Consider the following 23,195-nt stretch of genomic DNA (forward strand, 5'->3'; position numbering starts at 1 on the left):
GGGATTACAGGTGTGAGGCACTGCACTTGGCCAGCCTTTCTTTTCTAATATGTACATCTATAGCAGTATAAATTTCCCTCTAAGTACTGTTTTACCTACATTTTACAAGTTTTGATGTATTTACTATTATTATTCAATTTAAAATATTTTCTAATGATTTATTCTGAGATCTATGTAATAAAAGTATATTGTCTAGTTTCCAAATGTTAGGAATTTTCTAGATTTATTAATCGTTTTAAAATTTATTTGTTTAGTTTTTTAGAGATGAGGTCTTGCTCCATAGCCCAGGTTGGAGTGCAGTGGTGCGATCATAGCTCACTGCCGCCTCAAACTCCTGGATTCAATCAAGCCTTCCACCTCTGCCTCCAGAGTATCTGGGACTACAGGCATATGCTACCATGCCCAGCTAATTTTTAAATTTTTAGTAGAGAAGGAGTCTCACTGTGTTGCCGAGGCTGATCTCAAACTCCTGGCCTCAAGTGAGCCTCTCACCTCGGCCTCCCAAAGTGCTGGGATTATAGGCATGAGCCACTGCACCTGGCCTTTATTAATCATTTCAAAGAATCTATTTGTTGCTTTGCTTTTTCTCTATTTTGTTTTTTTACTTCATTAATTTCTGCTTATTATTTCCTTCTGCCTTCATTGGGTTTAATTTGCTGTTTTTTAAAACATGTCTCATGATGAGATGTCACTGACTTAGTAACTTTTCGTGTTTTCTAATATTTTAAGTCAGCATTCAGAATGTTTCTGTTAAATTTCTAATTAAAGTTTTAAAACAAGTTTATGGATACAAACTACTTTGTAAGTGCCGTTTCCTCTGCATTCTGCTTTTTTTTTTAACAGAACTGATTTCCTATGACAAAAGTATAGTGCCTATTCATTTTTTTAAAAAGTAAAGATAAAAATAAGAAAACAAAAAATTTCAAATATAATTCTACCCAGTCTTTAACACCCCATTTTAATACCAAAGCCTTCACACTGCATCTTATACATAAATATGCATGTATATATTTATACATGTTAATGTATTATGAACATCTGTCAATAAATGTGTATCTATAACATCATTTAATGGCAATATAATATTCTACTCTAGTTACCCCAATTCATGTAACCATTCTTCTACTGTTGGGCATTTAGGTTGTTTCTAATTTCTCCCTATTATAAATAGCTGTGATAAACTCTTCTCATTAAAACTTGACCAGTATTCCTAATTATTTCCCTTGGAAGGAAATAATTGAGTCAAAGGACATGTACATGTGTAAAGTTTTTGTCACACATTATAAAATTGCCCTTCAGAAAATTGTATTGGTGTATTTTTCTATCAACAGTGGATTACCTAATTTAAGCAAGGTTTCTCCAATGCCAAGTTGTGTTTGTAACATGGATCACCAACTTCTTAAACTGTAAGATTGGACCTATGCCCCTCCTCCTTTCAGCCATTTTTCTATATTTGTGGTCTATTAATGGCAAAACCATGATCTTGAAATGTAATGCACCAATCCTGTACAAGTTCTTTTCATTGTCATTGTTAGGAATATGTTTTGCTAGGCACGGTGGCTCACGCCTATAACCCCAGCACTTTGGGAGGCCAAGGCAGAGGGGATCACTTGAAGCCAGGAACTCAAGACCAGTCTGGCCAACGTAGAGAAACCCTATCTCTACTAAAAATACAGAAATTAGCTGGACGTGAGGTGCGTGCCTATAATCTCAGCTACTCCAGAGGCTGACGCAGGAGAATAACTTGACCCTGGGAGGTGGAGGCTGCAGTGAGCCAAGATCACGCCATTGTACTCCAGCCTGGGCAACAAACAAGACTCTGTCTCTAAAAAAAGAAAAAACAAAAGTTCTAATTTTCATTATGATGATTTCTCATTTGATTAATTGGTTATTTAGCATGATTTCTCAATGTCCAAGCATTTGAGGTTTTCTAGTTATTTTGTTAATTTATTTCTAACATAACTACGTTGTGGTTAGGAAACGTACTCTGAGTGCTTGTTTCTTGCTGAAGTTTTTAGGCTGAGCTTTTGTCTCCATGATAAGCATTGAGGTTTTGGGTTTTGTTTTTTTTTTTTTAACTTTTTTTGGTGGGAGGGGATGAGGTCTTGCTCCGTTGCCCAGGCTGGAGTGTACTGACAGAGTCATGGCTCACTGCAACCTCGATCTCCTGGGCTCAAGTGATCCTCCTACCTCAACCTCTCAAGTAGCTGGGACCATAGGTGTGCATCACCACACCCAGCTAATTTTTTTTATTTTTTGTAGAGACGACATCTCACTCTTTTGCCCAGGCTGGTTTTGAACTTTTGTGCTCAAGCAATCTGCCTGCCTCAGCCTCCCAAAGTGCTGGGATTATAGGCCTGAGCCACCACCATGCCCAACCAGCACTGAGGTTTTTCTGTGCTACCAACATGACATACCAGAATATATTCTGTACCCCAGTTTTCATGGTGCAGCTCTATGGTCCCAGCCAGGAGCAAAGGGTGTTTCATCAGAGCCTTAACATCTTAGATCACCCTAGTGCAAAAGCAGCTGGACCCTGTCATTCTCCATCTGACCACCCCACCCGCTCCTACCTCTCCAGAGTTCCTAAAAGTGCCCCTCCTTTCCAAACCCACATTCTTCCCCTAGGGCAGAAGCAGCTCTTGTTCACGTCTTTGAGCTGTAATCCCTTCTCTGTTCTCAGGACTAGTTTTTCACTCACTATACTGTTAATTCTCAGAAGCTTTAACAAAAACTTTTTGTTTGGGCACAGTGGCTCATACCTGTAATCCCAGCACTCTAAGATGAGAGGCCCAAGCAAAAAGATCGTTTGAGCCCGGGAATTCCAGACCAGCCTGGGCAACATAGCCAGATCCTGTCCCTACAAAAATTAAAAATAAAAAAATTAGCCAGGTATGGTGGTGCATGCCTGTAGTCCCAGCTACTTCAGAGGTTGAGGCAGGAGGATCACCTGAACCCAGGCATTCCAGGCTGCAGTGAGCCATGATTGTGCCCCTGCAGTCCAGCTTTAGGTGACAAAACGAGGCCCTGTCTCCATTTAAAAAATAAATAAATAATTTTAAACATTTCATACAGTTTTTGTAGTTGGCGTTTTTGTCACCCTCAGAAAAAATGCTGGTTGGAAAAATCCAGATTTGATCTGTACAACAGTGCTCTTCAAGGATATTTGCAGATAAATGCCAATCTGTCACCAGTCTGCCATGAGATACGTACAGAAATTGAGAGTAAACATTTAGAAACTGTTATCGCAATTTGACATTGCTGTGAAATCATAGCACGTGATTTTGTGCCTTCAACTCCAGATAATCCTGATGCCAAAGCAGCATATTTTGGAGTGGCATATTCTGATCTCCCTCAATATGTAGCCAGTAATACCTTGTGCCTCAAGACGTGTGATCTGTTTTGTTTGTTTGATGAATTTGGTCTTGGATAATTTCTTAATTATATAAATAATGCATGTTTATTATAAATTTTAAAAATTCAGATGGGTGAAAAGGAGAGACAGCTAAGCTCATTCGTAATCCCTCTACTTTTCAGAATTCAGACTAAACTGCCCTTAATTTCTCTCTGCATACAGTATAGAAGTCCACCTCCCCCATACTCTTCCGTAGAAGGGTTTCTTCTCCCTCTCCTTTCATTCCCTCAGAATGGAGCCAACTAGGAAAATTCAGAATGTGTTCTTTGGGGGTTCTTGACAGCCCCAGAAGCACCCCAAGATGGGAAGCCAAAGAGAAAAGCAATAAAAGATGCCTTGTCAGTTTGTAGAATCATTATATTATCAAATAAAGTTTATCAAAGAATTGAGTCATCAATTTTGTTCAGAAGGTTCAAGGTTAGGATATCAGGATGGTGTGTATTCTGAATATGTGTATTTTAAATTTCTTTGAATAAAGTTTGCATAAATAACAGTATTTTTAGTTTTATTTCTGTATCTCATGAAATTTAAAATTAGTGGATTGCTTCTGTTACTTTAATGTCAATTAATATTATAAATAAATAGCTTTAATAATAGAAAAATATTTTCACAGTGATGCCTCTCTTTCAGAATAACCCTTCAGAGAATGTGCCTGTATATTTACTAAGTTGCACAGGTGATTTTGTTTGATATCCGTGGTTACGAAGCATTGAATTAAAAAATATATATAATGGCTGAAAGATCCCATTTATGATAGCAACTAAAATATAAAATGTATAGGGAAAAAACCTAGTAATAAATATTTTAAACTAATATAAAGAAAATCATAAAACTATAACTTAGAGACATGAAAGGAAGTGGAGAGACATATCATGTTCATTGATGAGAATATTAGAAAAATGTTAATTTCTAGAAGTTAATGTATAAATTTACCATCTGAATCAAAATATAAAAATTTTTTAGGCCGGGCGCGGTGGCTCAAGCCTGTAATCCCAGCACTTTGGGAGGCCAAGATGGGCGGATCATGAGGTCAGGAGATCGAGACCATCCTGGCTAACACGTTGAAACCCCATCTCTACTAAAAAAAAAAAAAATACAAAAAACTAGCCGGGCGACGTGGCGGGCGCCTGTAGTCCCAGCTACTCGGGAGGCTGAGGCAGGAGAATGACATAAACCCGGGAGGTGGAGCTTGCAGTGAGCTGAGATCCAGCCACTGCACTCCAGCCCGGGCAACAGAGCCAGACTCCGTCTCAAAAAAAAAAAAAAAAAAAAAAATTTATAGCTTGACAAAATGATTTTAAAGGTCAACTGGGAAGAAAAAAATCATAAGAAAATGTTGGTGAAGGCCAGTTGCGGTGGCTTGTGCCTGTAATCCCAGCACTTTGGGAGGCCAAGGCAGGCAGATCACTTGAGGTCAGGAGTTCAAGACCAGCCTGGCCAACATGGTGAAATCCTGTCTTTACGAAAAAAATTCAAAAATTAGCCGGGCATGGTGGCAAGCACCTGTAGTCCCAGCTACTTGGGAGGCTGAGGCAGGAGACTTACTTGAACCTGGGAAGCAGAGGTTGCAGTGAGCCAAGATGGCGCCACTACACTCCAGCCTGCGTGACAGAGCAAGACTCTGTTTCAAAAAAAAAAAAAAAAGTTGGTGAAGAATAATGAGATTTATTTTGCCAAATATTAAAATCTGCTACTACAGTATTTTATTTTGTCTGTCCGTGTTTTTGTTTTTGTTTTGAGATAGAGTCTCGCCCTGTTGGCTGGAGTGGAGTGGTGCCATCTCAGCTCACTGCAACCTCTGCCTCCCTGGTTCAAGTGATTCTCCTGCCTCAGCCTCCAGAGTAGCTGGGACTACAGGTGCTGGCCACCATGCCTGGCTAATTTTTTTGTATTTTTTTAGTAGAGACATGGTTTCACCGTGTTGGCCAGGCTGGTCTCGAACTCCTGGCCTCAAGCTATCCACCCGCCTCGGCCTCCCGAAGCACTGAGATTACAGGTGTGAGCCACCACGTCTGACCCTACAGTATTTTAAATGGTATGGAACTTGACGCAAGAATAGGCAAGTCAGTGGAAGGAAGAAGAAACCTAAAAATACCCCCATGTGTGTATGCACATGGGTAGATATTGTCATTTCAAGTACTAGTATTTCAGATATGACCAGACAAAATGGATTGATCTATGCTGGTAATTATAGCACAGGGCAATAAATAATTTCCAAGTATTTCTCACTGACTGGTTCCCTCCTTAGGCTTTATACTTCTCACCACTTTGCTGCCTCCTCCCCAGGGCCCCGTCTTTTCCCTCATCCCTTCTAGGCCCCTCCAGAAAGTCCTCTAGCTCTCAGAACATCTTCCAAATTCTTTTTGGAAACACCAGAGTCCATTGAGGCATTTTATTTGTAAGTATGTATTACATTCCTAGAAAAAGAATTCCAGGATTTTCCCTCCTGTGTGTTTTCATATTGCTTCTTCATGGTCCATGATGCCAGATGAGGTCATTAATACAGTGAATCCAAACTGGTAGGATGGGAACAGGTTATTCTGCCATTTTACTAGATCTTTGGGTTGCACATCAAATCTGGGGCTGATCACTCCACACTTGTTTAACCTGCCTGAGGTTCACAACAGTTTTCCCAGCTCTATGATCATCAGTGATTTCAAATTCACCAATGTAACCATGCTTCATCATCACAGTTAGAAACCAGACAGTAACTTTGGAGCACAACCTAGTAAGAACCTAGTGTTTGCCTCTTTTTGGTATTGTTAATGCTCTGGATAGCATCGGCCAGGACATTCATGCACACCATTATGGCAGCATGGAGAGATGGCAGAAAGAACCTAAATCCTTATTGCTTCATTAGGCAATCAGTTTAGCTCTCTCCTTTTCCTAACCCCTCTCTCATCTAAGTTGAATAGTGCTTACCCTCATATATCACAATTACAAAGGAAAAAGCCTAAGCAAAACTGATTCCTTCACTATGAGATGTTTTTTAGTCCTCATAGATCAACCAACCAGCTTAAACTACAGCCAGTTTTTAAAATAGCATTTCTTTTCTCCCCATGGGACAAAGAAATGAAAAATATTTATTCTCTCTAGTAATCAAGGAAATGCAAATTAAAGCAATCATGAATGACTTTTTTCCTCTTATCTAATTGGCAAAGATGAAAAAAAATAATCATTATCCTAGTAGAGCAAGGGACACATTCACACTTGGTAGTGGGAGTATAAATTGTTAAAACTGTTTCTGGTGTTGTGTGTGTATCAGAAGTGTTATTGTAGGCCGGGCACGGTGGCTCACGCCTGTAATCCCAGCACTTTGGGAGGCCAAGGTGGGCGGATCACGAGGTCAGGAGATAGAGACCATCCTGGCTAACATGGTGAAACCCCGTCTCTACTAAAAAAATACAAAAAGTTAGCCGGGCGTGGTGGCGGGTACCTGTAGTCCCAGCTACTCGGGAGGCTGAGGCAGGAGAATGGCGTGAACCTGGGAGGCAGAGCTTGCAGCGAGGTAAGATTATACCACTGCACTCCAGCCTGGGCGACAGAGCAAGATTCTGTCTCAAAAGAAAAAAAAAAAAAAAAAAAGTGTTATTGTATATACCCCTTGTCCTAGCAACTCAGCTTGTAGGAATTTTACCATACAGATAATCAAAGTTGTTCACCAAGATTCATGATCACTTTCATCTAGGCTTTATTTCTGTTGGTGAAAAATGAGTGCTGCCATACTAGGGAGTACACTAGGCCTTTATAGTAATGTTTGTAATAGACTCGGCCACTGTAAACATTATTTTGGAGAAGAATCCTATTTGACATTGGAAAATGTTCCTTAGGTGTGAAATGGAAACTTGGTAAAGTTTTTGGAGCCTGTATAAATGTGAAAGTATTTTCATTCATTTATATAAAACCACACCAAGATCCAAATAATAGAATCAACTGTTCATTAGGTGTCTACAGTGTGCTCAGTCTTCTGCTGGGTATTAGGTAGTATAAATATATTTTTTCTTGTTCTTTAGGACTTTACACTATCATGGAACTGTTGTAGGGCTTAAAGATGTGCATTTGTTCCTTGCACACCCAGTAGATATAGCTATAATCAATGGGAAGAGCACATACAGGACATAGCTAGACAGGGATTTCAATCCTGTCCCTATCACATACTTGTCCACTCACTTAGACAAATTATTTGAAAATGATGCTGACCTCATGGGGTGGTTATAAGTATGAGGGGAGGCATAACAAGGACTGCTTCCTGTGATGCCTCATGAATAGGAAGTATGTTAGTTCCTTTACTTTCCCTTCCAGAAGTTTCTATTTCCTCAGTATAATGTCTGCAGCAGTTATATTGGAAACTGAACTACTGAATGAATGAATGAGATACTGCATTTGAAAATATGTTATAAGCCTTAAAGCGTTATGAAAATGTTAGCTATTAATATTTGAACAGTTTAATATGTATAATATGGCAAAATTCATGTATACATATATAGGTATACGTGGGGGGAAGGGGAGGTGTTTGTATGTAAGTGCTAAATGTTATGGACCATATAGGGTTGTTATAGAATGAAAAGCAAAGGAAGACATTAATATGGCTGGTAATCATTGAGGGGGCTTCTGGGGAAGGTAGGTTTGGAATGAACCCTTGAATTAAGGTAGGTTTTGAAAATGAAAAGCAATATATGCAAAAAGTAAAAAAGAAAATGGTGTACTCGGGGAGTGATAATAAGACCATTCTGGCCGGGCTCGGTGGCTCAAGCCTGTAATCCCAGCACTTTGGGAGGCCGAGGCGGGTGGATCACAAGGTCAGGAGATCGAGACTATCCTGGCTAACATGGTGAAACCCCGTCTCTACTAAAAATACAAAAAACTAGCCGGGCGCGGTAGCGGGCGCCTGTAGTCCCAGCTACTTGGGAGGCTGAGGCGGGAGAATGGCGTAAACCCGGGAGGCGGAGCTTGCAGTGAGCCAAGATCGCGCCACTGCACTCCAGCCTGGGAGACACAGTGAGACTCCGTCTCAAAAAAAAAAAAAAAAAAAAAAAAAAAAAAAAAAAACCAAACCTTTCTGCCTAGAGAGGAAGATTTTCTTGAAACATCAGTGGACAGGGTAGGTAGAAGAGGCAAGGTGTGGCCAAGACAACAAGAGGCATTACTTATCTGGTGAGAAGTAGATAACGACTGTAAGTTCTAAGACAATATCATGACACTGTGTTACCAACACATCTGTGTGTTACAATATGTTTGTAGCAATGAACTTTGGAAATGGCAGTGTAAACAAAAATACATTTTATTTTATATATAAGTCATTGTTTTTTCCTTCCACGGCATATAGCCTGAATTTTTCCATTTGGTGGTAATTACAATAGCAAGATGTTTTTTTTAAATCCTTGTATGCTACATAACTGAATATTTTTGGAATTTGACTTTAAAATATGCACACAACCCTAGCATTGCTATTTTCTGATGCTTCTTTTTGTGAAAACCTAAAGAAAATTTATAGTCAATTTTATATACTCATATCATTTGATATTACTGTTAGCCTGTTCTTCCTGTTTCTTTCCCTGCAGATTTTCAATGTGAAGATGACTATCATGCCCTTTGTAATGTATGTCTATATTTCATTGAAAGAAAGGAGATTTAAATAACATAATCCTTAGCAGTAAACCAACTAATAACTTAGTTACAATGTATTCACTTTCAGTGTTGTCTTCCTGGAATTTCCTCTTTTCTTATGTTCTTTTTCACATTTCTTTACAGTATGGATGGAGCAGATCTGTGTTTTGAAATCGTAAAGCGAGCGGACGCTGGTTTTGTGTACAGTGAAGCTGTAGCCAGGTATGTAGTGTATATCTAATCCCCAGAGGTCAAGGTGAAAGTAAAAAAAGAAAATGACAAAGACATCACATGACAAACTGATAAGAGCGTACTGCTGCTCTTTGCTACAAGGAACATCTCTGTTTTAGTATGTGTTAGTAGAATTGATAGTCACTGGAAATGCAAAATACCGAACAATGAGTTATCTATTAACATGGGTTTATAGGGGCCGGGCACGGTGACTCACACCTGTAATCCCAGCACTTTGGGAGTCTGAGGCGGACGGATCACAAGGTCAAGAGATCGAGATCATCCTGGCCAACATGGTGAAATCCCTTCTCTACTAAAAATACACAAATTAGCTGGGCGTGGTGGCATGCGCATGTCGTCCCAGCTACTCGGGAGGCTGACGAAGGAGAATCGCTTGAACCCAGGAGGCGGAGGTTACAGTGAGCTGAGATCGCGCCACTGCACTCCAGCCTGGCCACAGAGAGGAGGTTGCAGTGAGCCGAGATTGCGCCATTGCACTCCAGCTTGGGCAACAAGAGCAAAACTCCATCTCAAAAATAAATGAATAAAATAAAAACATGGGTTTATAATACAAGCTTACATTTTCAGTACTGCTATCTTTCCCATTTGTGATGATTTTTGTACAAGAAGCGGGGATCTAATAGCTCAGGAACTATGTAGAATTTTACTTGGGTTTTTTTTATTTTTGTTTTAGCAAATCTGCCTCATTAGTTCTTCATTTTCCCTTTTAGTGATATCAAATTATCTCACAATAATTAACAAAAAATAAAGAACAGTAAAAGGAAGAGAAATAGAAGCACCATTTTAAAAAATATATTTGCTTCAGGCCAGTGTGAGACCTACCAATCAAATGGCAGCTGTTTGTTCTAAGTGGAGAAGTTGTTGTAAAGACCTAATGACTCAAAATAAGAAGTAAATATGAAAAATCGCAGGAGCCATGCACGTGCTGGGCCACTTGCTTATAAATTTAGAGCAACACAGCTTTCTGTTTTGGTTACATTCAATCATATCATAATTACCCACTGCTGTAGGTTGCCTTTTTAATACATGGAATACAGCATCCCTCCTTAGTCACCAGGCATAATATGTTGAAGGGTTCAAACTCACAAACATATTAACTTTTTTGGGTGGAGGAGGGGGGACAGAGTCTCACTCTGTCGCCCAGGCTGGAGTGCAGTGGCGTGATCTCAGCTCACTGCAACCTCTGCCTCCCAGGTTCAAGTAATTCTCCTGCCTCAGCCTCCCAAGTAGCTGAGATTACAGTCATGCACCTCCATGCCCGGCTAATTTTTGTATTTCTTTTAATAGAGATGGGGTTTCACCATGTTGGCCAGGCTGATCTCGAACTCCTGACCTCAAGTGATCCGCATGCCTCAACCTCCCAAAGTGCTTGGATTATAGGCATGAACTCCCGTTCCTAGCCTAGGATTTATGAAAACTTTCTATCATTTGAAAAACAGTTATATTAAATGATTTCCTCTGTCTTATCATTTCTTTTATAATTATAGCATCTTAGACAAACATAGCTGGAAACAACTTGGAGACCACCTTAATACAGCTTTGAGCTCAGCATGACTTGAATGTCTTCAAATTCATTGCCCTGACTCCTTCTAGCTGAAGAGCAAGGGACCTAGTCTCAGAGATGGAGCAGCCATGGCTATAGCACAAAATAAAGAATATGCTCAATGTGTGGTCGCTGTGTTTTTGTACTGCTGGGGCTAGGGCGAAGGAGCAAATGAAAATTTATGTGTGTTCTTTAGGCTTCTGATCAATACGTGGTAGAACTGAAGCTAAATATCCTCTTTTCTTTTGTGCCATGTTCTCTAAAGCACATTCTAGGTTTTTTTTTAATCCTATCTTCTATTATTTTGAGTTTTTATTACAATTTTAAATTTTTATTCTTCCTTGTCCCTCAAAATTTTAAAGCATTCTTTCATACCAAAAATAGTCAATACTAGTGAAACTCAGTGGAAGAAGGGGATTTTTTTCCTTCTTGAACCACAATAACACTGGGATACCTGGCAGGTATGCTGACAGGATTGATGTGAAACCAGTACCACTTTTACTCTGGTCCCCAGTCATCTATATTGCTTTTTCTTAACTTCAAGCCTATCTCTGCCACTGGGCTATGTGTCAGGATAGGCAGGATGGTAGTGTGAAGAGATGATGTCATACAATGACATGACTTGTGGTCTCTCCTAATCTTGAGATTTATAGAAAAGGTAGATGTTTATACACATCAAAATGAAAGCCTATTGATTTTTAAATCCACCTGTATAAGCTGTTAAAATGGTGAAACGAACTTTCCAGAGTGGACCAAAAAAGAGTAGCATTGACACCAGTAGGTGACGTTGCAAAGAGAGAGGTTTGGAGGCAGTTTATTAAAGGTTCTTCCTCTGAACAATAAAAAAAGTAGGCAGAGACTCAGAAAGTATTATTATGTGTGTTTCCTATTGCAGAGGATCAATGACCATGCAACAAGTGCGCATAGATTCCTCCATTGGTTTAATGACAGATGACTTCTAATCTTTTTTCATCCTCGCTGATTCTGTGATTTATTGTTAGGAAATTTAGCTTGTATCAGTATTCTAGTGAGACCGATTGCAAGAAGACTTTGAGACACCAAGTAATCAAATTGATAATGTTGTTTTTCTCCAGCTGAGCTTCAAGAGGAGCAGCAAAGCATGGCATAAAGTAAAACTGTATTCAGTTCTTAATGCAACCCAATTAGTGATTACCTCCATCCTTTCAGGGGTGATGAGTTGTGGAGTGAGCTAACACACAAGATCATATTATCAAATCAAACTCTCAGAGATCTTCTTAACTAGTACCAAGCTTTACTAAATAATTTCAAGGATACAGGCAATCAGAAGGCTCAAGTGAAGCAGAGAGAAGGGAAGGGCAGCCCCCCACGTCACTTCTTACTGCCTCAGAAATGCACCTCTGGCCCAGAATAGACGAGGTTTATACTGGGATTTGTGAGTTTCCACACACAAAGGGGAGCATTGCAAATATCTTTATTTTACACCCCAGAGATTTGGATAGCTCCATGACATTCTCCAGGAAGCCATCTGTGCCTCAGAGATCCCATGTTCTACTTACCATAGTAATCCTTAGCCAGAGATATCCTGTTAAGGGCATTTCAGAGATAAGGTCTCTTCTGCCTAGCAAATAGCATTAGGCTTTGTCACCTGCATTGACAAGAAGAGCAGACTGAATCACCTCTCTTCTACCATGCTGCACCCCTGAAATGCCTCCTTCCAAAGGCAGTAAATGCATTGCTGGCCAGCTCTTTTCTTCCATGGAGTTATCTTGCTGATCCTTAGGAAAGATAAACAAATATATTGCTGGCCGGGCGCGGTGGCTCAAGCCTGTAATCCCAGCACTTTGGGAGGCCGAGACGGGCGGATCACGAGGTCAGGAGATCGAGACCATCCTGGCGAACACGGTGAAACCCCGTCTCTACTAAAAAAATACAAAAAAAAAGAACTAGCCGGGCGCGGTGGCAGGCGCCTGTAGTCCCAGCTACTCCGGAGGCTGAGGCAGGAGAATGGCGGGAACCCGGGAGGCGGAGCTTGCAGTGAGCTGAGATCCGGCCACAGCACTCCAGCCTGGGTGACAGAGCAAGACTCCGTCTCAAAAAAAAAAAAAAAAAAAAAACAAAAAACAAATATATTGCTGAATTTCTCTGAAAGCACAGGTCCCTATGATGCTTCATGAAGTGAAATCTTTTGATTAAAAGTTTAGTCAGCAACTTTCTAGAACATTTGGGCAGATTTTAGTTCTTATTTTATTCTGCTTGCACACTTTGACATGCATTGCCTCCCAGGATCGTGATTGGGAGGGTGGAGAAAGATAGTTCAGTTCTGTTATAACTTGGGGAGAAAAATAGTTCTACTGTCTCCACACACACCGCAAAGATTCTGCTGTGTACGTATGTTTGGGTCAAATAATTGAGTGTTCTCATATGCAAATGAAAAAATCCTCATTCATTGAGTTTTGTTTTGTGTTATGAGACTTTGAGATAGGAATTTTCTTTAGGTTAAAGATAATTTAGGTAGCTGTCTCAGTGCTTTGTATCCCAAATAGTTCATTCTGTAGGTACAAGCTATGTCCACTTTAACTAATTTTACCCATTATTTCCATGTTGACATCTAGATGGACAAATAAGCTGTTCCTAAACCTTTGACTGAACTTAACAATAATAATATTGTAATAATAATGACTCAACCTTTGTAGCATGGTTTAGTTTACAAAGCACTTTGACAGGTGTAGTCTCTTAGCCATTTCAAGGGGTTACAGATCCTCCAAAGCCTGATTTGAACCAGTAATGGGCCACAACACCAAGTTAACAACCCCTCATTTAAACAAAACTTATGGCCAGGCATGGTGGCTCAGGCCTGTAATCCCAGCACTTTGGGAGGCTGAGGCGGGCTGATCACTTCACGTCAGGAGTTTGAGACCATCCTGGCCAACATGGTGAAACCCTGTCTCTACTCAAAATAGAAAAACTAGCAGGGCGTGGTGGCCCGTGTCTGTAATCACAGCTACTTGGGAGGCTGAGGCAGGAAAATCGCTTGAACCCAGGAGGCAGAGGTTGCAGTGAGCCGAGATCGTATCACTTCACTCCAGGCTGGGAGACAAGAGGGAAACTCCATCTCAAAAAATAAAAATAAAAAATAAACAAAACTTAATTACAGGCTACAATGGCCCAAGCAAAGAGTATATGAGCACAACCCCTTATATGTGCATTTGCAAAGTAAGATAAATTAAACATCAGAAGTAATGATTACATGAGCCTAGCTCTCTGGCTTAAAGCCCAGTTGTAAGGAGCCTGTGATTAGTACAGGAACAAGGCTTGGGTTTGTTTTTGTTTTTGTTTTTTTCTCCTACATTTCATTTTTAAAATGGAACCCTTCCAATTAGTTGTAATACATGAAATAATGCATATGCTAACTAGAGGAATACTCCTGTGAGCTTGATTAGATGGTATCATGCCAAAGAGGGAACTTGATGGAAATGTCTTTTAATTGTAAAGCCAGAATAGGGATTTTTTTTTTTTTAATTTTTCCTGAGTCACATACACATGTTCAAGGTCACTTGTATCAGAAATGTAAGATCTGGAAACAAAACAAAATTCTATAAATATTATACAATGAACAGTGTTAAGTCTGTTGCATTTCTGTCATGCTGGTTGGGAAGGAAAAGGAAAAAAATGAGAAAAGAAGGGGGATAATAGGAAGAAAAGAGAAAGACAAATATAGAGGGAATAAAATACAGAAAATGAAACAGATACTCAGAGAAAGAGTAATAGGGCAATTATAGAAGAACTTTAGAAATAGGAGGCGGTCCTAAAGTAGTACTGAATCAACTGTTCTTGTCACACAGGGTTGCTAGTTACCCCCGTTACCATTTTTTAATGCCTGTTCTTTAAAATGCTTACCATTTTTTAATGCCTGTTCTTTAAAATGCTGATTTCTTCTTTGTTCTCACCTGTGCTCCAGGAGGGATCCTCAGCTGGCCATGTAAGGAGTCAGGCTTTCTAGGACATGTGCCTAGAACTAACTCCACTTAGTTCAAGGGAGCCCCAACTAAAACTTGATTATGTTACAAAAAGAAATTGTCTGATAAGGGCCGTTCTTCCCTCATTTGTCCTCACAGCTAAATGGAAGTAAGATGGAGAGCATCTTATTATTTGCTGGCAGATCAAAGGCTCCCACCGCTCTAGTCTGAATCCTTGGGGCAGCCCTGAGCACTGTTTACATAACAGCAGTCCAGTTTAAGTAGAATTACCTGAGTATTGGGGAAAAAAATTGTCATGTTTTAAGCTTGAATTTTTAGTTTGCAAAGCAAATTTACTTATGAGCGGTGTGTAATTCTTTTGACTTAGATAACTTAGAAAATATAGAGCATACTGTTTCTTCATGAAGCCCATAAACTTGTGAGTCTGCCAACATTTTCATTATTAAGCCTCACTTTACATCCATCTTGTCTGCTCAAATAAAATGTGGCCATGGACAGCTAATATGAGAGTGGGAGTTATAAACTAGGAGCACTGTATATTAAGTTTTAAAATAAAAATTGTTTGTGGTTTTTAGATTTCTTTTGTTTTTTACAGCCATTATATGAGACAGATACTGGAAGCTCTACGCTACTGCCATGATAATAACATAATTCACAGGGATGTGAAGGTAAGTCATTTGTTATCACTAACTTTAATGTTTGTGAAAAAATGCTGATATAGCAATGATAATCAAGAATTCTTTAATGTTATCATGAAGAACATCTTAATTTTACTTATAAGTAAAAATGTATTGAACTGCTTTGTATTTGGGAAGTCATTGTACTAATTCTTAACTAGGAACACTATAATTTCAATTTATTTATTTTTACTAAAGTATTCATGCAATCTAAAATTGTATTATTTCTCTTTTGCCATTGTGTGTATAAGAGAAATGAAAAATCCAATAAATAGGAAAAACCAAACAATATCCTATACTGAGTTAATTGGGGGAAAAATTAGAATTTGGTTTATATAGTAAAAGTTAATCATACATATATTTTCATAATATTGCAATGCAGAATAGTCAGCATTTTTTTTTTTTGCAGATAGTTTTTAAATATAGTATGAAATCATAATTATACATATAATACGATTTTATGCTTGGAATACCAATATTATCATTATTCAGTCTTTCTGCCTATTTGATCCCAGTATCGGGTTAATGAGAACTCTCAGTTCCTGGTTTTTTAACGGTGTCAAGCCAAACATAGAGGGAGGCAAGAAACGAGACCAATAGGCCTTCCTTCTGATCCCTAGCTTCTCCCAAGGCCCAGAATCACTAGGGAGCCCCTGAGGTCCCTTTGGCCCTGGGCTACACTTTTAAGCTCTGATATTTTGTCACTGGTCTTTCTCTAACCTCCGGCATGTGCAGACATAGTGTTCCTTCCCTCGAGATATATTATTAAAGGCCTGGCTTCTTCAATGTATTTAATACTTTAAATGATTAAGAAAATTAAGCAGAGTTTAATTAAAGTGTCTATAATGTTTGGAAAATTTTCACAGAAATCCTTGTAGTTAAAAGCTGAGGGAAAGCATGAGCAATTCCAAAACCATCTAGTAAAATATTTTAATAGCAAATGAAAATCACTGGAGAAATGTACAAAATACACATTAGTGTAAATTAGTTGTAAAATATCTCATTCATCCTTTTCGGATGTGTTAAGAAAATGATATTGTTATTATCAAAACTCAACACCGAGCATCTCAATGGGTCCCCTTTTATGAAAAAGTATTCTGGCCGAGCCCGGTGGCTCATGCCTGTAATCCCAGCACTTTGGGAGGCCAAGGCGGGTGGATCACCTGAGGTCAGGAGTTCAAGACCAGCCTGGCCAACATGGTAAAACCCCCATCTCTACTAAAAATACAAAAATTAGCCAGGCATGGTGGCGCATGCCTGTAGTCCCAGCTGCTTGGGAGGCTGAGGCAGGAGAATCGCTTGAACCCAGGAGGCGCAGGTTGCAGCGAGCCGAGATTGTGCCACTGCACTCCAGCCTGGGTGACAGAGCAAGACTCCATCTCAAAAAAAAAAAAAAGTATTCTTCAGTTATCCAAAGAGAAATAAAAGTGTGGAAAGGTAAAAGGTGGGAAATTGTCAACTGTAGTAGCTTGCTGTGCAATTAGTTGCATTAATTAATGGAAGAAAGTTCATATGTAGAGAGTAAAATATATCTCTTTGTATATATTCTAAAATATATACAAGAAAAAAATAGTAATTTAAAAACCTAAAATGTGTTCATGTGATAGCATTATGTTAAGAACTGTTTTGCTCAAGAGGCAATTTTATTTTGAATCAATTATTCTCGAAAGATAATTATATCAGCATCATACAATAAACAATGATTTACAGCATATTATACTGTAATACTTTCAATAATATAGTCAGCTTTTGATTAGCAATGGTATTTGATATGACAACCTAAAACTAAATAATATCCAAAAGTAGATAATTTGACCTCACCTTTTAATTTACCTTCTGATTTATTTATTTAACAAATATTTGAGTGCCTATTTTTTACAGATTACTGTGCTTGGAGCCCTAAAAGTATTATGGTCTCAGTAGGGAGATAAGGCTGGGCATCTCTTATCTACGGCAGCAGATCAACACATGCTAAAACATAGTGACTTCAATCAATAACTGCTGCTTAGTTGCTCACAATTCTGCAGTTTGGGCAGAGCTTGATAGGGACTGCTCAATTCTGTTTCACAGGACGTTGGTGACGTAGCATGGCTAGTTTCCACATAGACTTCACTCATTTTTCTGGCATCTCAACTGAAGTGAGTAGAACAGCTGGGAGCTGGCTGGGCACTCTTTGCAGTCTCTCATTCAAAACGTCTCTCTCTCTCTCCACGTGGCCCTATGTCCAGCAAGACAGTGTGTTAGGGCTCCAAAAGAGCAAAAATGGAAGGTGTTAGGCCTCCTGAAGCAAACTGACACTGTGTCACATCTTATACATTTCATTAGTTGAAACATACATCACAAAAAGGTCACAAGGCTAGTCTGAGTTAAAGGGGAAGAAACATAGGTTCATATTTTGATTGATGGAGTGCCAGATATATACAAGGATGGGAGAACTTGTTGGTGGCCACCTTTAGACAGACATAATTATTATGCAAGGTAGAAGGTGATAAGTATCATTAAAAGATGAGGTCAGAGAAATTTCCTGGGGGAGGTCACAATGGAGCTTGGTCTTGAATCTTGGGGTAGTTATATGGAGACAAAAAGACATTTCAGGCAGAAGGAATTTGTAGTCTTACATTGGAGTGTATTAGATTAGTTTATTATTTCTAAAGTACATGCTAAATAATTTAGAGGAAGCACGTAGAAACATGCCAAAGAATGAAAAAGAAATAATTCTCAAACTGCAAATTAGTAAGAAGAAACCACCCCAAAAGTTGCCATTGTTCAGTTGGGAGACACACTCAACACAGAGCACACGTTAATGTCGATTTTTTATTTTATTTTATTTTATTTTTTTCCTTTTTTTGAGACAGGGACTCGCTCTATCACCCAGGCTGGAGTACAGTGGTGCAATCTCGGCTCACTGCAACCTCTGCCTCCTAGGCTCAAGCAATTCTCATGCCTCAGCCTCCAGAGTAGCTGGGACTATAGGTGTGCGCCACCACACCTGGCTAAATTTTTTTTGTATTTTTTTGTAGAGACAAGGTTTCACCCTGTTGCCCAGGCTGGTCTTGAACTCCTGGGCTTAAGCATTCTTCTTACCTTGGCCTCCCAAAGTGCTGGGATTACAGGCGTGAGCCACCGCGCCCGGTCTTTATATTTCAGAAGCTGAAATCCACACATTTTTACATGGGTGAATAAAATACTCACATTTAGTTCATTGAAAATTTTTAATTTTGGTGTATTTTTCTTAAGACATTCATCCAAAAGATATTTATTGAGTGCCTACTGTGTGGCAGGCACTGTCCTAGGAACTGGAGCTACGTCAGTGAAGAAAATGGACAAAAATCACTGCCCTCGTGGAGCTGACATTCTAGTTCAGGGAGACAATACTCAGTAAACAGAAATGAACTACGTAGTAGGCTAGAATGTGAAAAGTATCACAGAAAAAACTAGAGTAGTCAGAAGGTTAGGGAGTGTCCAGAGAAGGGCTTGCTTTTGTAAATACGGTGGTCAAAGCAGGCCACATTGAGATGATGATATCTGAGCAAGGACTTGGAAGAGAGGAAGTGGGCTAATCTGATAGCTGAGGGAAGAGCATTTTGGGTAAAAGAAACAGCCAGTGCAAAGACCGAAAGACAGGAACACAAGTAGCCTGCTTGAGGAACAGCAAGGAGGCCGGTGTGGCTGAGGTAAAATGTGCAAAGGGGAGAGTAAATAGGAGACAGGAGATGATCCTGCCTGGCTCAGACCAGAGTAGTAGCAGTGGAGGTAGTAAAAAAATAAAAAATTATTTAGATTCCTGATATATTTTGAAGATTATGTCAATAGGATTTCCTAATATAACTTTGGTAAACTAGGTAAAACTTAGTTTTATTCAAGACCTTGTTACAGGGGTATTCCAACATAGCGGTCATTGTGAAACTTCAAGAACAATACATTTCACATGCTAATAATGTAAATTTTCACTTGGTTTGATTTGTTAATATTTTTGCCAATAAAGCAACCTATGAGCTTTTCTTTCCATTCAGATATATATTCAGTGACTTATCTGTATGTAGGTTTTTGTTTCTGCAGTTAAGTTTTTGTCTAAGTTTTCTTCCCTTATATTTAATAAAGAAAATAGAAGAGCATTGCAATGTTTTATTTTTCTAAGAAAAATTTATTTTATCATCTGTTTCATCTAGCCAAGAATATTCTCATTCTCTCTCTCTCTTTTTCTCTCTCATAATTCTTGGCATATGATCCAAAAGCATTACATTTCCCAAGGATCCTATTATTATATTTACTAATACTTTTTTCTTTACTTTTTTACTAAAGGCATTTCCTTTTGTAATCTTTGTAACTGAGTACTTAAAAGGATTGTTTGGCTAGATTTGAGTATATGGTACCATGTGATCTGTTTTTGGGAACTGCTTGCTCTGAAGAAGCAATTTCACATAAAATTGCATAAAAAGCAATCATATAATCCTTTGAAATTTGAGAGATGTGTGAACATAGTACTGGGCCTCCCCACAGCCATACTTATTGACATTTCGGGCTATATTCTTTGCTGTGGGAGGCTGTCCTGGGAATTGTAGGATGCTGCTAAGCATCCTTCACCCACTAGATGCCAGTAGCATCTCCCCCTAGTTGTGACAACCAAAAATGTCTCCAAATATTGCTAAATGTTCCCTGGGGCACAAAAATTGTCCCTGGTTAAGGCCTGCTGTCATAATAGACTTATAATTCTCAAGATTTGCCTCCCTACAGGTATTAATTAAGGCATGCATATAAATTTCTATTTTTTTCTGTCATCTTCCCTTTAATTCTACTTTTTCTTGTGAAAGAATGTGAAAACTTTCGTTATGTTTCTGGTACTTTTTTTTCTTCCTCTCACCCTTGAATTAAAAGTACTTTAGAAAGAAATAGCACAGTTGTCAAGGTAAATGCAACTCCTGGCTCTTTGCCTTCTTTCATGGGCTTTACTAAGCACTGAGAGTTCGTGGAAGTTTCTCCTCTCTCCTAACTCCTGCAGGCAGGCTTACATCATGAGGGTATGGGGAGACTTAGTTTTAGACCTTTCTGTCACTCTGACCTACTCATGTATAATTCTAATAACTGAAGTTGAAGTGAAACAGTTTCTCTGAGAATGCAAATTGCTACACACAATCACTTTCTATTCTAAATGGTGCCTTTGCCCAGAAGGTCTGGGTGCTGTTTTTAGTTCTCAGAACTGTGCAAACCCCAGTCACACAAACACTCAGCCAGAGGCCAGAGTGTTTCTGAGTGTGCTTCCTTTAAATGGTTTTCCTTGCTAACCTGTGTGAACACGCCTGGCTGCTTTTTGGTTCCCTTCTGGTCTCAGTTCTCCTTTTACCTGTTTAGAGCCAGACTATGACAAATTTGTGTTCATCACAGAACACTGGTTGGCATGACATTGTGGATTTCTTAAAGCATTCCGTAGTCTCTTGTTCTCCCTTACTGATGTTTCTTTCTCTGTGTTGCTCCTGACCTGGAGATGGAGCCTGTCGCCCAGGCTGGAGTGCAGTGGCCCGATCTCGGCTCACTGCAAGCTCCACCTCCCGGGTTCACGCCATTCTCCTGCCTCAGCCTCCTGACTAGCTGGGACTACAGGTGCCCGCCACCTCGCCCGGCTAGTTTTTTGTATTTTTTAGTAGAGACGGGGTTTCACCGTGTTAGCCAGGATAGTCTCGATCTCCTGACCTCGTGGCTTGAGCCACTGCGCCCAGCCTACTGATGTTTCTTTTACATCTGATACCACAACTCCCCAAAGTTTATCATGTTGTATAGAGAAATTTAAACTCTCATAAAACAAAAATGTATTAATTCTTTTTTATTATTATTATTTATTTTATTTTATTTATTTATTTATTTATTTTTTTTTTTTGAGACGGAGTCTCACTCTGTCGCCCAGGCTGGAGTGCAGTGGCGCGATCTCGGCTCACTGCAAGCTCCGCCTCCGGGGTCCACGCCATTCTCCTGCCTCAGCCTCCCGAGTAGCTGGGACTACAGGCGCCCGCCACCACGCCCAGCTAATTTTTTTATATTTTTAGTAGAGACGGGGTTTCACCATGTTAGCCAGGATGGTTTCTATCTCCTGACCTCGTGATCCGCCCGCCTCAGCCTCCCAAAGTGCTGGGATTACAGGTGTGAGCCACTGCGCCCGGCCACTATTCTTTATTATTATATTAACACTGGTTAATCTGCATTTCTTTTGTAAGATTTTTGAACATAATGTGCACGTTCAGTTTGAATGTGGCATTTTAATAATTGTACTTAGGAAGATCTCATGGATTACATGATCATCATAAATTTATCTTGTTTTTTTTTTGTTTTTTTTTTGTTTTTTTTTTAGACGGAGTCTCACTGTGTCTCCCAGGCTGGAGTGCAGTGGCGCGATCTCGGCTCACTGCAAGCTCCGCCCCCCGGGTTCACGCCATTCTCCCGCCTCAGCCTCCCAAGTAGCTGGGACTACAGGCGCCCGCTACCGCGCCCGGCTAGTTTTTTGTATTTTTAGTAGAGACGGGGTTTCACCATGTTAGCCAGGATGGTCTCGATCTCCTGACCTCGTGATCCACCCGTCTTGGCCTCCCAAAGTGCTGGGATTACAGGCTTGAGCCACCGCGCCCGGCCGCTTATCTTGTGTTTCTAACTGCTATACTTCTCTTCGCCCGGCCTACTCCTACAAAAAAAAAAAGAAATCAACTCTTTAGTTTTAAGTTTCTCAGCCTGAGCAACATAGTAAGACCCTATCTCTCTCTCTCTTTCTCTTTTTTTTTTGAAACGGAATCTTGCTCTGTTGCCCAGGTTGGAGTGTAGTGGCGCGGTCTCGGCTCACTGCAACCTCCACCTCCCGCATTCAAGCAATTCTCCTGCCTCAGCCTCCCAAGTAGCTGAGATTACAGGTGCCTGCCACTCTGCCTGGCTAATTTTTTTAGTAGAGACAGGGTTTCACCGTGTTGGCCAGGCTGATCTCGAACTCCTGACCTCGTGAGACACCACGCCTGGCCATCAAGACCCTATCTCTACCAAAAAATAAAAATTAGCCAGGTGTGGTGGCACACACCTGTGGTCCTAGCTACTCGGGAAGCTGAGGCAGGAAGATTGCTTGAGCCCAGGACGTTGAAACTGTAATGAGCTGTGATTGTATCACTGCACTCCAGCCTGGGCAACAGAGTGAGACTCCATCTCAAAAAAAAAAAAAAAAAAATTCTTTTGCTTGTTAGAAGTGAATCCTTTTACTTTTCCTCTCCTTCTGAGCCAGGAGTAACATGTATGATATAGCCAGAGGTTTTTCTGTCAGGTATAACTATAGCTGTAGTAACTCTTTCCAGTGTTATCAATTCCATTTGAGTGTAGGGCCCGTCAGAGGAAGGTTCGTGGCATTAGGCTGTTCAATTGAAGTGCTTAGCAGATTACCAGTGTTCCCTCTGTTCTCCCTTTGTGGTTTGCCAGCAGGATTTCCTTTCACCTTGTCTTCCCAGATTTGCCCATAACTCCCACCCTGACAGAGCACAAGGCCAGGGATAGGCCCAGAGTCTTCAGCAAATTGAACAGAATGGGCCATCTTCGGATGCTCTTCTATCCAGGGAGTAGAAACTTACTTCCCTGTTAAGTTGTTTATCCTAAATTTTGTTTGTCTAGTCTTAATGGTTTGTGTTCCTGATTATAGTTTGAAAGCTGCCTTAATGAAAGTATGTGTATGCCTGTTTTCTACAGTTTAAGATAAAACCTTGTTGGCCTTTGAGTCAAAATTT

At 39.9% G+C, this 23,195-nt stretch overlaps 1 protein-coding gene across 2 annotated transcripts in view; it reads left to right on the top strand.

Moving 5' to 3' along the window:
• CASK (calcium/calmodulin dependent serine protein kinase) overlaps positions 1-23,195 on the top strand; it is a 323,187-nt gene that overhangs the window by 90,458 nt on the left and 209,534 nt on the right. For both annotated transcript variants that reach the window (XM_031661015.1, XM_031661016.1), the window contains exons 3-4: positions 9,167-9,244; positions 15,372-15,444. In XM_031661015.1, the coding sequence (XP_031516875.1) occupies positions 9,167-9,244; positions 15,372-15,444 (151 nt within the window). The remainder of the gene's footprint in view (positions 1-9,166; positions 9,245-15,371; positions 15,445-23,195) is intronic.

Source organism: Papio anubis, chromosome X (assembly GCF_008728515.1).
Source record: "Papio anubis isolate 15944 chromosome X, Panubis1.0, whole genome shotgun sequence".
Classification (NCBI taxonomy): Eukaryota; Metazoa; Chordata; class Mammalia; order Primates; family Cercopithecidae; genus Papio; species Papio anubis.